The sequence below is a fragment of the Tachysurus fulvidraco genome, chromosome 7 (assembly GCF_022655615.1).
Source record: "Tachysurus fulvidraco isolate hzauxx_2018 chromosome 7, HZAU_PFXX_2.0, whole genome shotgun sequence".
Lineage (NCBI taxonomy): Eukaryota > Metazoa > Chordata > Actinopteri > Siluriformes > Bagridae > Tachysurus > Tachysurus fulvidraco.
The window spans coordinates 13,078,370-13,094,637 of NC_062524.1; the positions used below are offsets into that span (position 1 = coordinate 13,078,370).

Below are 16,268 nucleotides of genomic sequence, written 5' to 3' on the forward strand. Positions count from 1 at the left end.
GTCAAACGTTCCCAGCAGACCCTCACAGTACGTTTGGGTCTGTCCAACTTACTCCCCCGCCATCGGATCCAACTCACCACCAGGTGGTGATCAGTTGACAGCTCCACCCCTCTCTTTACCCGAGTGTCCAAGACATACGCCGGAGGTCAGATGAAACAACCACAAAGTCGATCATCGACTTCCGACCTAGGGTGTCCTGGTGCCATGTGTACTGATTGGGCACCCTTATGCTTGAACATGGTGTTCGTTATGGACAAACTGTGACTAGCACAGAAGTCCAATAACAGAACACCACTTGGGTTCAGGTCGGGGGGGCCGTTCCTCCCAATCACACCCCTTCAGGTGTCACTGTCACTGCCCACGTGAGCGTTGAAGTCCCCCAGTAGAACGACGGAGTCCCCGGTCGGAGCACTTTCCAGCACCCCTTCCAGACACCCCAAGAAGGTCGGGTACTCTACACTGCCATTTGGCCCATAAGCACAAATAACCATGAGACACCTATCCCCGACCCGAAGGCGCAGGGCAACGACACTCTCGTTCACCGGGGTGAACTCCAACACATGGTTGCTGAGCTGGGGGGCTATGAGCAAGCCCACACCAGCCAGCCGCCTCTCACTATGGGCAACTCCAGAGTAGTAGAGAGTCCAGCCTCTCTCAAGGAGTTGGATTCCAGAGCCCAAGCTGTGTGTGGAAGTGAGCCCAACTATATCTAGTCTATCTATCAACCTCCCGCACCAGCTCAGGCTCCTTCCCCCCAAGCGAGGTGACATTCCATGTCCCTAGTGCCAGATTCCGTGCCCCCGCCTTCGACTGCCACCCAATGAACTATCATATTTTAGATAATTTCAAATAAAATAATGCTAAACAAGCTTTTTGACATAAACACTGTGTCCTATCATGTTTCATGGAAACAAGGTGAAACAGCCCTTTTCAAGCTTGTCAGATGTGTGTTTATATAAGATTTCACGAAAAACCATTACTGGAAGGCGCTAGAACGCTGAAACTGCGGCAAAAGGCTTTTCAGCTCCTGGGAAGCACTTTTGTACCCGCATGCAGGGATTCATTCAAAACACATGCTGATACCTATGATTTCATGAAAATGATCATACCACACACAAATTATCAGATTTTCGAGTAGAAATCAGATTTTTATCAACATATTGGCCTTTAATATCATATTTTGGATTATTTCAAATAAAATAATGTAAACAAGCTTTTTTCCAAGCTTTCGAGCGTAAACATACTATGTCCTATCATGTTTCATGGAAACAAGGTGAAACAGCCCTTTTCAAGCTTGTCAGATGTGTGTCTATATAAGATTTCACGAAAAACCATTAAAGGAAGGCGCTAGAGCGCTGAGACTGCAGCAAACGGCTTTTCAGATCCTGTGAGGCATTTTTGTACACGCATGCAGGGATTCATTCAAAACACATGCTGATACCTATGATTTCATGAAAATGATCATACCACACACAAATCATCAGATTGTCGAGTAGAAATCAGATTTTTATCAACACATTGGCCTTTAATATCATATTTTAGATTATTTCAAATAAAAACTGTAAACAAGCGTTTTCCAAGCTTTCTAACGTTAACATACTATGTCCTATCATGTTTAATGGAAACAAGGTGAACCAGCCCTTTTCAAGCTTGTCAGATGTGTGTCTATATAAGATTTCACGAAAAACCATTAAAGGAAGGCGCTAGAGCGCTGAGACTGCAGCAAACGGCTTTTCAGATCCTGTGAAGCATTTTTGTACACGCATGGAGGGATTCATTCAAAACACATGCTGATACCTATGATTTCATGAAAATGATTATACCACACACAAATCATCAGATTTTCGAGTAGAAATCAGATTTTTATCAACATATTGGCCTTTAATATGATTTATCATATTTTAGATTATTTCAAATAAAATAATGTAACAAGCTTTCTGACGTAAACATACTATGTCCTATCATGTTTCATGGAAACAAGGTGAAACAGCCCTTTTCAGATGTGTGATCATATTTTAGATTTCTCATATTTAATTTATAGTTTACAGAGAGTAGTGTAACCAAAACAATAGGGGTGAAATAATGGTGAATGCTTGACTGTTTTTCAATTCCCTGGTTTTTTTATCCTCTTTACTGCCTCATAACTATCCTTTCTTTTACAGGATTTAACTCGATGAAAGAACAAGTTGGTTAATTGTATAACCAATAGGTAAACTTGAAATTTTTATGGCATTGTTAGGGAGGGGTGTGTTTGCTCTCTCAAAGTAAACATGTTGAAGATTTTCAATGCAACTACCGTACTTGTGTAATGACGGCTGGGGATCCATTTGCAGTTTTATAATAAACACAGGCAAAGATCAGTACCGGCAAAACACTATGTCGGACAGAGAGCAGAATTAGAATCGGGGACAGGCAAAAAGGTCCGGGACAGGCGGAAAACAATCAGAAAGTGAGAAAGCCGAAGTAATAACACGAAAACAGAACACAGGAAACGTTCAGAATGACTGCACTAATCGAAACCTCGCACAGGTATGAAGTTCAAGCATGGTTTTATATGAATGGGCGATTAGGAACAGGTGGCGGTGTAATCAGGAGAAAGGGTGGCTGATGGGAAGTGTAGTGTGGAAGCACGCTAGTACTCCGGAGACGCGTCTCTATGGCGATGCTCGCCCGGTGGGCCCCCCCCACGAGGGGCTCCCGACGCGAGGACGTTTGCGACGCTGGGGTCGGCCCCGTGAACGGGTTGCTGGTTTCTCCGGGTGTCGTTGGTGGAACATCATCCGCCGCTCTGGTGCAGTGGCCTTACTCCAGACAGCACGGCTAGTTAGCCCAAGGCCTCCTCTTCCTTGCTGGCCATGCCCCACAATGTCAGCATGTCTGAGGGCTGCTATTGCCTCCTGGATTGCCATTCCTGGCCTCCATTTGCGCCCGGTTTCACAATATGTGTTATTTTCTTTTGCCGGTTACATAACCAGTCACATCTGCGACCATCTCCGCTGTCACGGCTGGCTTTTTGGTACCGCTCGATGCTACTTTGGATTTCCTCGTGTTTAAGTCATTATTTATATATTTTATAAAATACAATGTTATCTAAATACAATGTGATGCTGAGGTTTTTTTTTTTTTTTTATTAAAAATAAGCTCCTGTTCATGTTCTCTGAACAATAAACACTGTTTAACACATGATTTTTAGTCTGATTATTGAGCAATGAGCATTTCGCAATCTAGAGATTGTTCTTATGTAGTTATGTACTAATTTAGCATTTTTTGTCTGATGATTTGCCATTGAGGCAAAAAAGTTGAATTTGAGTCTCCTGAGCTTGACCAAGTCGGCTGACATTTTAATCGCCTAAGTTTTCTGAACTTCCTGTCACGACCATAAAGCCTGTTTCTGAGTTTCCTGTGCTTCATGTAGAAGCGGAGATGGTCATCCATGAGTTCCCTGTATCACATAGGTCAGCTAGTATGGTCACTCCTAAGCTCCAAAGACTCTCTACCTCTGCCAAAATAGCTGTGAACAACTCCCTTAGACCTTGCCAGACTAACCATGCATGACTCCCAAGGTCTCAATGTCTCATCAATTTCTGTGTTACCCAACCTTCCTGCTTTGTCTAGAGCAGTCGACCGTGAACTCTGTCCTGTCTAAAATGGCCAACTATGAACTCTCTGCCTGGCCCAAAAGATGGTCGTTTCCGGGTTCCCTGAACTCTCTGCCCTGGCTGAACCAAACAATTTTCCTGTGTTATCTGTCTCGTGGTTTATTTCACTGGCTTTGCCACCCCATCTACCTTCTGTCCCTGTATACCCTGAATACCTCCAGCATCGCCCTGGCCACCAACTCCACTATGGTCCCTGGCTCGACCTGTGTCACCACCCTGGCTTCCAGCTCTGCTTGGGTCTCTGTCTCCGCCTGCAGCACCACCCTGGCTGCCAACTCCGCCTGGTCTCTGGCTCGACCTGTGGCACCACCCTGGCTCCCAGCTCTGCTTTGGTCTCTGTCTCCACCTGCAGCACCACTTCCGGCTCCGCCCTGCCTACCTGGTCTTCCGGCTCCGCCCTGCCTACCTGGTCTTCCGGCTCCGCCCTGCCTACCTGGTCTTCCGGCTCCGCCCTGCCTACCTGGTCTTCCGGCTCCACCCTGGCTACCTGGTCTTCCGGCTTCGCCCCGGCCTTCAGCTCCCCCAGCTCCACTCTGCCCTTTACCGCCACATGGACCTGGCCCGCCATCCCTGTTCTGCCTCTGCTCCACCACCCTCCAAATCTACGCAGGAGTGTCTGGAAGCAACTCAATGGGGGGCTCTGTTATGAGAGCCATGAGGGCTCCCTCTGCTGGCCTGTAGAGGATTTGCTGCACTTTATCAGGACTCTATTTCCCACAATTCATTGCACCACCAACTCAGTACACCTGTTTCCTGTTTGTAATCACCTGGTCTATTTAAGTATGATTTGTCTGGTCTATTTGTTTTTGGATTGCCTTTGATGTTGTTGTTTGACCCTTGCCTGTTTTGGATACAGCATTTGGAGCTGACCTGTTTTTTTGTAAAAAAAGATTTTGTACAGGCTCAGATCTCTTTATAGGCAGAACTATAACTATTTCACAGACCTTAAAGGCTTAGAGAGAACATACATGGGTATACCCATGTATGTATGCTTTATAATAACTGCGCACTAAGTATTAGTTAAGCATGAGTAAATACTATCATTTACAATGCATTGCTCCTACATTAATAGGCATTAGCAATCGGTTTATAAATGCTTTATAACAATCATGTGCTTAATAATTACATTTGCATACTTTATTAATAATCAGTAAATAATACATTTCTTCACTGAGTGTTATTAAATGCTATATAAGCTCATATTCCTAACATAAATCATGATTAATAATTTAAAAACCATTTACTACTTTTAGTTAACTATTTTTGTGATCTCATCTAAAGTGAGGACCATCTATGCCTTGTACAGTAGTTGTAAAGAGGATTTAAAGGCTCAGTTAACTTCTCAACAAAAAAAGGAAACAAACAGAGTGATACTGTCACGAGCGTGGGATAACACAGACCCAAATGCAGGATAGCAAAATAAACTGGGTTTACTAACAAAAAGACACGAAACATACAGACTGCCTTTGATGTTGTTGACAACAGGACAAAACCACAGTAGATTCCACATTGCACAAAGCAACGCGGCGCAGTTAAATAGACAATGATAATGAAAATGGGAAACAGGTGTGTGGAAACAGGAGGAGCAGACAAATGGCAGGGCAGACACGTGACGAGGAACATAAACAAAACGCACATGGCCAAAGTCCGGGCTGAGTCCTAACAGATACAGTCCATAGCAACATTTATTCCAAGATACAAACATGGAACTGTACAACTTTACATTTCAGATAAAAATGCAAAAATAAACCTCTCGTATCTCATATAAAAAAACTCTTTAAAAAATTAACAAATTAAGAAAATCAATATTATGGAACTGAGCAAAATAAACTCAACAAAAGCAACCAAATGAATTAAAAATCAAATTTAAAGAATTAAATAATTCATTGCAGTCACATAAAAGTGCAAAGATTCCAGGAGACCTTCGATGCACTGAAGATTGATTTGTACCAGATGCAAATTTTGCTTCATTTTCTGAAGACACTGAATCAGCTTATTTATTATTTTATTTTAATAAAATATTTGCTTTAGATGGTAGCTAATATTTGACATCCAGCTAGTTTGGCAGGAGATACCGCGGTACTAGTGGTGATTATTTTACTGGCACATGTTATGGATAATGGTATCTGCGTGCTAAATGCATTCTCAGGGAAGGAGAATCCTAGCTGTCAACAGGGGATTTTTGTTGTGTTATTTACTACTCTTTTTGTGTTATAGCGTGTGAGATGAGAGTTTGTTAAACAACAGTAAAGTTAACAGAACATTCTAAATCCATTGAGTACCGAGTGTCCATGGCCCCCGCAGCACAGCTAACAGACAAAAGAAAAGCACATGAGCTGGAGATGTGTAAGCTCAGAGTAGTTTGACAAAAGGAGAAGATTGATGAACTGACCTTTTTAGATAGACTATCTAAAAGAGCAAATGGCATCAGGTAAGTCTACCTACAGTACAGACAATTGTATTGTGTGTCCTTATGACACTTATCAGCCAATTAAAAAAAAAAAAGGCTACACAATAGCCAATCAGAAAACAACACTATTGTATCTGGGTAAGATTTAATGCAACTACCAATGTAAAAAAAAAAAAAACATTCATTACGAGGGTATTTCGATGGTGGGTTTGAACAAAACCTCAACACGAAACAGCTTGTCTCTCACATTGTCACAATTGTGACCCTAAAAATTGTTTTATATGGGAGCAACATTACAAAAGTTTCCCAGAACATGTGTAACTGTTTTAAGATCTGATTGTCTTTACTACAGTAATGTCCATACATGTAAGGGTGCACTTCTGGTTCATGACATCTGCCATTTTATACACGCCATCACCCTATATAAGCATGCCGACTGCATCCTCTCCAGATAGTCTTCTCAGCTTGCCTCATGCTGTGATTTTTCCCATGTGTTTGCCCCGTTAAACTGTGTTTCAAGATATCTTGATTACATTAATCTCTGCTCACCATGTACCCATGTAACTTTATACATACTAATGTTTAGTTCGGTGTCCCACCAGGTTCTCTTTTAGGCCCACTACTTTACTCCATATATCTACACCCTTTTAGTACACTTATTCATGAACATCCACTGTTATGCTGATGACACACAGTTATGTCACACAGGCATTCCTTGGTGTGAACAATGACTCCAGTCTTTCATTTTATAGCTCCTGTAGATTATATCAGTAGGTAGCCTTCTGTCATTTCAGAAATACATACATGATGCAGAAATATTGTCCAATTTTTTAATAATTTTATTAACTATTGTAACATTTATGGTGTTACGGGTCAATTTTGACCCATATATCTTTTTTAAAAAATAGAACATTAATACAAATACAAAATGAAAAGCAGAACAAGAAATGATACAAAATGTAGATTTGCAAGGTCAAACACACAACAACAAATCAAGCAAATCAAACCAATAGAAATCTATTACCACTAAATCCAAAAAAGTCTTTGTGTGCAAAAACATGCATGAGTATGTGTGTTTTTAGATGCATGTGTGGTCATTCACTGGCATGTCTAGGTGGCAGTCAGCTTGTCCAGGTTGTCCACCTCTACAGTACATTTTTTTTATTATAGTCCAGGATTAATATGGGCGTTTTGTCACTTGTCACTGTAAAAGTGAATTTTGAAGAAAGAGGAGCCCTGTGCTTCACCTGCAAAATTTCAACGGGCAACTCAGGTTTATTCACTCACTCACTCACTCACTCACTCTCATTTTCTACCTCTTACCCAACTACCTCGGGTCACGGGGAGCCTGTGCCTATCCAGGCGTCATCGAGCATCAAGGCAGGATACACCCTGGATGGAGTGCCAACCCAACACAGGGCACACACTAACGGACAATTTTCAAGAGATGCCAATCAACCTACCATGCATGTCTTTGGACCAGGGGAGGAAACCGGAGTACCCGGAGGAAACCCCGGAGGCACGGGGAGAACATGCAAACTCCACAGGTGTGAGGCGAAGTGCTAACCACTAAGCCACCATGCCCCAACTAAGGTTTTTTTTAATTTTTTTTATTGTGCCCACTATGGTAAGTTTCCTTCTAAGAAGTTCTTGTCCATGGTCATAGCTGGTAAAAAATTGTCACACGTGATGTGATTCCGCAGTCCAGTAGTCATTTCAAGGACTACACATTTTCGTTGTTTTTTCTCAGGAATGCCACTCACAGTGTAAATCTGTAGATTTTTAAGACGTTTGCTGCCATGAAAATCAGGAGGTACTGAGCTTCAATATATGTTACTTCAGCACTGGCAACCACCTCATCAGACTCATTAGATGTGTCTGTGTCTTCCGTTGATACTTTACATCATCTTCATCATCAGAAACATGCTTGTCCAAAGCACTATGCTGTTCGCTGTCCTCTGCCTCATTTTCAGCAAAGATATGATCCAGAGCTTGGCTTGTCGTAAATTGTCTTTTCATTTTCGCATGCTCCAAGATGGCGATGTGTACTCTGCAAATCACTAACTTCAAACTGAATTGGTCTTATGCATGCCTTAGGTGTCTGGACGTATACGTCTTTGTTTGTTTCTTTTGTTTGTTCAGGGAAGGGGACACACGGGCAAAGAGAGAAGCCCCTAACTAAAGCTCACAGGTTTGGAAGAGAAGCTAGTCAGTGGGCTGTTGGCTGACATTGTTAGTGAGCTGACAGCGTGTTTATGATTTCAGATTTGACAAATTTTTTTAATTTTGTTTAAATTGAGGTTCCTGACCTGACCTGACCAAAAAGCCTTGATGCAATTAACAAATTTATGTGGTACTTCTAAGCATTTAGTGTTCAATTAGTGTTCAGGACTCAGACACAGTTTCAGTGTTTAAGTCCAGGCTAAAAACACGTTTGTCTTTTCTAGCTTTTTATGAATAGAATGTCTTAGGTAAAGGAGCAGCTCAGGATGGTTCAAGGGCATAGAGTGTTTGATGTACTGGGATGTCTGGATGTTCCTGAATGCACTTTGCACATAATGTACATTGTCTTTAACCATTACATGATCACAATCATACTTTTGCTCACTTTCTCTTTGTCAAGCTACATATGCTACTTCTAAACTCATTGGACTGCTGTGTGTAAAATTATTATTAGACAATGGCCCCGAATTTTAACCACCGTTACGGCACTCGGTTTTGTGCTTGGGTCTTCATCACTGAATATTTGAAGGCGTCGGCATAAAGGAATTACTGTTATATTGATAATGATTATATCATGATGCTGACCTACAATGTAAGTTGCTCAAGCGCTCTTTAAAATATAAAAAAATTATTTTGTATTAATGCAGGAAATGTGTAGTGGCAGAAACACTCAAATGAGATACGAGGCTCAGTACCTGAGTCACTGTCAGAGTTTGTTGATGCAAAAGAGTACCTGCTTTCTTCCAGCTCTTCTGAGATTGAGGTCAGAGTGCTTGCAAAACATCCAATAGTGCCTACTATAGTACTAAATGGATCAGTGTTATGCAAAGCTGCATCCTATCAGTAGGGACTTGCTGTAATTGTGGTGTATCCTGTGATTATGTACCTCAATTACCTTTGGACCTTAATATATTGTGCAAATGTGTATATACTTGTATCAGTAGCTGCAGTTTGTAGTGTGCAAACATCAAACAATCATCAAACAAATTTAAATATTAGTCAAAGATAACAAGTAAACACAACATGCAGTTTTTTATTATTAAGGGAAAACAAAATCCAAACCCACAACTGCATGTTGTGTTTACTTGTTATCTTTGACTAATATTTAAATTTGTAATGAGGATCTGAAACATTAAAGTGTGACAAACGTGCAAAAAAAAAAAAAATCAGTTAGGGGCCAGCAGTTTTTCACACCACTGTAGGTAGATAGATATCTATCTATCTATCTATCTATCTATCTATCTATCTATCTATCTATCTATCTATCTATCTATCTATCTATCTATCTATCTATCTATCTATCTATCTATCTACCTACAGTGGTGTGAAAAACTGCTGGCCCCTAACTGATTTTTTTTTTTTAGATAGATAGATAGATAGATAGATAGATAGATAGATAGATAGATAGATAGATAGATAGATAGATAAATTTAAAAATTTATGACATTTGCAAATGAAATATAAAATGATGGCTAATTTGTATGTAAGCTTGCTGTCCATTGACACAAATGGAAATTGGGAATGCAAATGATAATATTTACATAGCACAAGCTCCAATTAGAAAATAATCAAAATACCACTCTGTTGAGAAGGTTGAGGTTGTCCTTTACTGCCTCAAAAGGTCCATCATTTTAGTGCGGTACAACAAACATCAGAGCATATTCACCACTACTATACTGAATGCAAGCGTGTAATTAGCCTAAGAACGTGGGTGTCTTCTTTCATTAGATTACAACTGCAGATCAAACACTATCAGCCCACACTAATTATTGATTATTCTGTGTTCTGATGTCTTGAGCTGTCATCATTAGCCTAATACCTATCTATCCCTCATTCTTGGTTTGCTTTCTTTAATTTCTTCTAATCTATTCTATGCAATATTCTTTTCTTTTTTTATATATATATATATTTAGCCATTTGGCACTCCATGAATACAAAGAATCAGGTCAGACTGATCCTATTGATTCCTGTATCGTCTGTGTTGTCACCAAATGAAGCACTATTTGGTCATTACATTTATCTGCCATGTACATTTTTTAGCACCGGAGCTAATCCTTTAATCTTTAGTACTTGTTCCTCAATTTAAGATTATGTAGATGAAAAATTCTGCATTCATAACAGTTCAAGGTTGCAAAGAAAAGCTGTGATGGTATTTTCTCAATTGTAACAATTTGAAATAAATTAATTGCCTACCAGAATACTGGCTGATAATTAAACATCTATATCTATATCTATAATCCAGAGAAAGTCATTAAACCAGATATAAATCTAAAATAGTAACCTCAAGGTGAAGGGATATGACAACTTAAACCCATAATCCTTAACCCTAAAATGTCCTCTTCACATGATAATGTTAGTTTATTAGTATAAAATGTATTTTCATAAAATCCTATAACAGATTTAAAACATTTTTAAAGGTTCTTTACAGAAAAATTGACTCTGAATTTGGCTATAAATTGAAGGCGATAATAGCAAGGAAAAACTCTTAAAAGAAGAAAGTGTTAATATTGAGAATAAAATAGGGAAAGCAGTTCTTGCTCATCTATACTGTAAAGTAAAACTGCTCTCCTGAAGCAGTCGAAAAGCATTTCAGTTCCTGCCTCCTGCTTCTTGTTGCTATGAAGCACTAAAGAATGCAATTAATGAATGCACAAAATGATGCTGCTTATGAATTTCCTGTATTACGCATGCTATTGTGTTGGTGTCCTTTACTGTGTGTTAGATAGAGAATGTGTTTGTGTGTGTGTGTGTGTGTGATTAGGTATAAATAGTCTAAAATATCTTGGATTCTGACAAAGGTTGGAAGATGTCTTGCTCTGCTCTTTCTCTTACACTAGGCATCCTAAGTAGTTTGGTCTTTCCAGATGTTAGTTCTGTCAAACTTCCGCTTGCTGGCAACATCAACACAATCACAAGAAGAATATTTTTAAAGGTAAGAAAATTTTAAAATTTGATCTAAACTTAACTGATTCATTGAAACTGAAACTTTATGCATTCAATTCTGCCACGATTGGCTAATTGGATAACTGCATGCATCCGCAGCTGTAATGTGGTCCGAATAAAGTGGATATAAAAGTGGGTATAAAAGTACCAAATAAACCAGATAAATTGAAGAAACTGTCATGGTGTCATGGGTCTACTCTGTTGACACAAATATTTAGCCAATATCAAAGTTACTAAAGACTGCATTCAATCTTCTATCACTGGCCCTTTGTACAGGTAGATATAAAATGACTGATTTGCTGCACTGTTTCAACCAACTCATCTATCTATCCCAGGGAAAGAAGTAATCCTGAGCAGTTACTATTACTACTAATTAGTTAGTTGCTATAATTCACTGCCATGTCAGCTACTGAGGCTATCTTCATGGCAAGAACGGTTAATAAGAACTAAAATAACCTAAAATCACAAAGAAATAAATATAGACAAATATAGACAACTTAAATGATTTTTTTTATATTAATATATGACAGAAACTCTTTTCTGATGAGACCTTGTAATAAAGCTCTTTAAATGAATTGGCCTCATAAAATAACCTTCTGTGGTCATTATGCGCAGGACAGTCCAACAAAATATGCTTGACAGTAAGGGGAATGCTGCAATACAAGCACGGTCTTCTCCTTTCAGCAAGTATTTATGTGTCAGTCTTGTATGCCCGATTCTACATCTGGTTAAGATCACCTGATCGAATCTTGATTTAATAGGTATTAGAGACCTGTTAGTAATTTCAGGGTGTATTTCAAACAGATTGTTATTTGACCATGTATTCCATTCCTCTTGCCACTTATTTACATAGCCATTGATTATTATCTATATCCTCGGTCTATATTCCGAGGGAGGAATTTGGCATCCCGTATTACGAGTACTAAAAGTTACTGCTGTTACTAAGAATCGGCATCTAGGGGATGTTAAATAATGTGATGTGGTAATTACTTCACAAGTTTAAACTGCATTAACAAACAGCATAGATAAAACTGAATAATAACCCAAACACTCTCCTTGTATATCCACATCTCTATAGAGCAATGATCTTCCCCGGAGTCTGGAAATGGAAGACGCCGTGCTGAGCATGTCTGCAACTAGCAGCGGCAGAATAAACTCACCTACCATCCTTCGCCTACACCCACTGTTGGCAAAACCAGCACATGCTCATGGGAACCTGCCGCTCCGCTTTGGTCGTGACTCAAACATGCAACGGATGCCCAAGTCCTCCATCAATCTACCGCAGAGGTTTGGCCGCTCAGGAAACGCCAAGCCTACCTTTGGTCTGCAGTGTACAAGATGCCGCCGTAGTGAGAGTCCACCTTCGGCAACACTTCCACAGAGATTTGGCAGGAGAAACCTTTCATTCAGGGATCGATTTAACGCAGGAGCTGTGTTTGAGATGCCATTAATTAAAGACAGGTAAGGTTTATTTGCTAGTATTAAATATTTCTATTGCATTTTGTGGCTATTAAAAAATATGATTTAAAAAAGTTTTCAAAAGTTGCAGTTAATATTTAAAATTTTGGCTGTTGTAAATGACGCAAAAGGAACCCAGTTCTCTGCCAAGACCTTGCTCTGGTTGTGCTTGTACCCTCTCAGTCCTTAGAATCAGACAAACAACACACAACCTTGCAAACAACCCGTTATAATCAATTATAGGTGGAGATGAATCTTTGAAGATGATTTTGTTGAAACTTACCTTCTATTTAACATACTGTATATTATTGAATATATTGCAAATATCAAAACTCCTAAAATCAATTTAGTTGTGTAATAAACAGCGCACTACAAATATACATCAGGAAAGAAACGTATCTAATAATGTTTCATAATGTTCTGTTATCTAATCTCTCCCTCAGGACACCAGACCATGATTACATGACTGAAACTGTGGAAAAAGAAGATAAAGCTTTGAAGAGTAACATACATTGATTTAAAAATCTATGAAGAAAATCGATTACAAACTGATAAATATGCCTGAAGAATTCTGTGATTGTTTCATCTGTTTTCTTAAAGTCTATATATATATCTATATGCATGCATATGTGTTTGTTCACTTTGTGATGAAAAGTACATTTAGAAATGTCCTCTTGAGTGCTGACTCAAAAAGACATCAAATTTAAATTTGATTCAAATCAAATTGAAATCAAATTGAAATTCTGTTCAAAATTAAATTCTATTTGTCGCATACACAATCATAGATATGAATATAGAGTCAAATAACACTAAGATAAAATAATAAAAAATAAGATACACATAAGGGTACCAGCCTAAATACACTCTAATTATTGAGTAAATGATTAATGAGTAAATAAATAAAAAAAGTAATTAGATAAATACAAATATTTCAACATTTAAAAAGTTTTTTAGAGCACATGGTGCCGGTCTGCCCCTCTGTGTCGTATCTAGCTACCGTTCTGCGTTATTTTCTTGTGCGCTGTAAAATAAGAGATCAGAGACAGTCTGCTGATTCTGAACAGGCTGTGCTTTATCCAAATTGCTGCATAAATCAGAAACATGTGGTTATAACCGTTGCACACTCAGTTGCCTGCCCCTGCTCGCTCTGCTCAGGTATCAAGACTTAAGCGAGAGCATAATACAGGAAACATTGTATTTCACAATAACAATATAAAGATAACAATAACAAACACCATATGTAAATTACCTAGGAGAACTCAATTACTGATTACATATGTAGCAGAAATAACAAAATACTCATTAACAGTATGAAATACAAAGTATTTATGCCAACATATATAGTTATATATACATACACATATAACCCAACACAAGGTTATGCACCAAGAAAGCAAAGAAATGGTTCCATACCTCCATAAATCAGAAACATGCAGTTATAATCGTTGCACACTCAATTGCCTGTGTTGTGAAAAATCTTAGTAGAAATAATTAAAGTATTATTCCTTCCAATACTATAACCAAAGTAAAGTATTATTACAATTGGTGTCATAAGACATATGTAGGTGATGTTGTAGGCCAAAGATGTTTATTGTAATCATAAACTTAGTAAAAGTAACCAGATTCGGTGCTATCAGGCCTAGTCAGTCTGAGCTCTCTGATCAACAATGTGTGAGGAAGTGAAAATCAAAAGTTCAGTTGAAACAGGCCTCATGAAGGGCGAGACAGCTGAATCAGGCGACCAGCTGGACGGACCTACTGAATCTGAGATTGAGGGTCTAAAGGGAACATGACCTTGCATGTGAGTGCGAGCCCAGTCTGGAAAGTGACAACATAACAATGTTCAGCTCATAGGTTTAGTAAGCTTAAGGAGTCAACATAGACAGTAACATTATATAATTCAAAGCAACATTATAACAGCAAGGGCTTAGCAAAAACAATAATACAACATAACCAATATAATCAAGAACTTTCATCATAATTCAAACTCATTAAGCTAACATATAATCAATCAATTATGTAATAAGTAGAAATCATATATAATAGCAAGAAATGAAATGAGGAAACTTGCTCATTGTAGCTGTAAAAAAAGGATTAATCCTCCACTTTGACCAGGAAGTAAGGTTCTTTTGAGCACATTTGTAATAACAAATACAAAATTATGTAGAATGAAGAAGACCTTGGTTCCCAGACCTTAGCTCATAAATTGTTATGTAGAATAAAGAAGACCTTGGTTCCCAGACCCAGGTCCTGGGAGCTAAGAGGAGGAAAATCCATAAATGGGCATATGGGTAAAAGGTGCTGGGAAATTAGGGAACAGGATGTTTTTTTTTGTGTATTTAGTGTATTTAGAAAACATATGAGGTGAAGCCGGTAAATAAGGTTATATGAGGAAGGTCACCAGGTGGAACTTCACCGTGGGACTCTAAGAAATACTGGGAACCATAGAGGAGTGCCAGGGTATATATTGAGGAGATTTTGTGAGGGTGATGTGTGTCATATTCTTCTGGCCAGATGAAGGAGGCAGCCCCATGCAAGTATGTGTGTGTATAAAAACTTTACTTTACTGCAAGAACGTCTTGAGAGTTTTGTGTTTGATTGCATGCTCTTTTTGGGTTTTTCATTTGTTACTTTAAACTTGGCATTATTATATATATATATATATAAAATCCGATATTTTAACTAACTTGTAACTATTATTTAACAATAACATTTAATTTTTTTTACATTATAAACAGGAGCGTTTAAAACACCAACCTCTCTGCTCAGGTATCATTCAAACTGAAGCGAGAGGGAGCAGCGCAGCGCTGATGTCACAGACCAAACGCCCACAAAACTTAAAGAAATAAAATAACTTTACTGTTCCCTTTTCCCCATTTATTCTTCGAATACATCATTATTGATGTCAAACAAAAACAAGGATTTTGCGTGAATTAAAAATAAATAAATTAATAGTTACACTATCCCCCTCCTAAATCCTAAAAACTCGTTCATGCTAATACAATTGACTGTGGTGTCCAAAACTTAACCTATCCCAGCCTAAATATGCTACCTTCAGAAAAGGTTGTGAGACATTTAAAGGGTGATCAGGCCTTAAAACCCTCCCAGGATAAAATGGTGCCTTTTACACCACATCAGGTTACATCCCACCAGTCTACTCACAATTGCTTCAGCTGATTTGCTGAACAATCATAAAAAATAATATTGATGTACATTTCAGAATTTGGATTTGAAAAATAAAATAACCCTCTAAAACAAAGTCAGTAATGATTGGGATTTCCTACCCAAGGTGTTTGTGAATGACCTAATCTTGAATGTAAGGTGATTAACCTTTTTACCGGCACGTGTGAGTAGTTCCTACTGTATATTAGGCTATTCTGTACTGGGGATGTCTTGAGTCTCTACAGCAGGAATTATTCTGTTACTATGGGGGCTAGAACAAGGCCTGACCACCACAAGGCTCAGTTCTAGATCCGTCATCCTCAGAGGACGCCACAGAACAATCACCTCCTTGACTCTGCTGTGCTCCCTCAACATCAAATTGTTCAGATGCACTGTCATTCAGTGAGCTGCAA

General features: G+C 38.8%; 1 protein-coding gene across 1 annotated transcript; it reads left to right on the forward strand.

Annotated features, from left to right (window-relative positions):
* Positions 1-11,092: 11,092 nt before the first annotated feature.
* npvf (neuropeptide VF precursor) lies at positions 11,093-13,460 on the forward strand. The gene is made up of 3 exons (XM_027157515.2): positions 11,093-11,224; positions 12,314-12,696; positions 13,137-13,460. The coding sequence occupies exons 1-3, from the start codon at positions 11,099-11,101 to the stop codon at positions 13,207-13,209; spliced, it is 582 nt and encodes a 193-aa protein (XP_027013316.1). The 5' UTR covers positions 11,093-11,098; the 3' UTR covers positions 13,210-13,460.
* Positions 13,461-16,268: the final 2,808 nt, after the last annotated feature.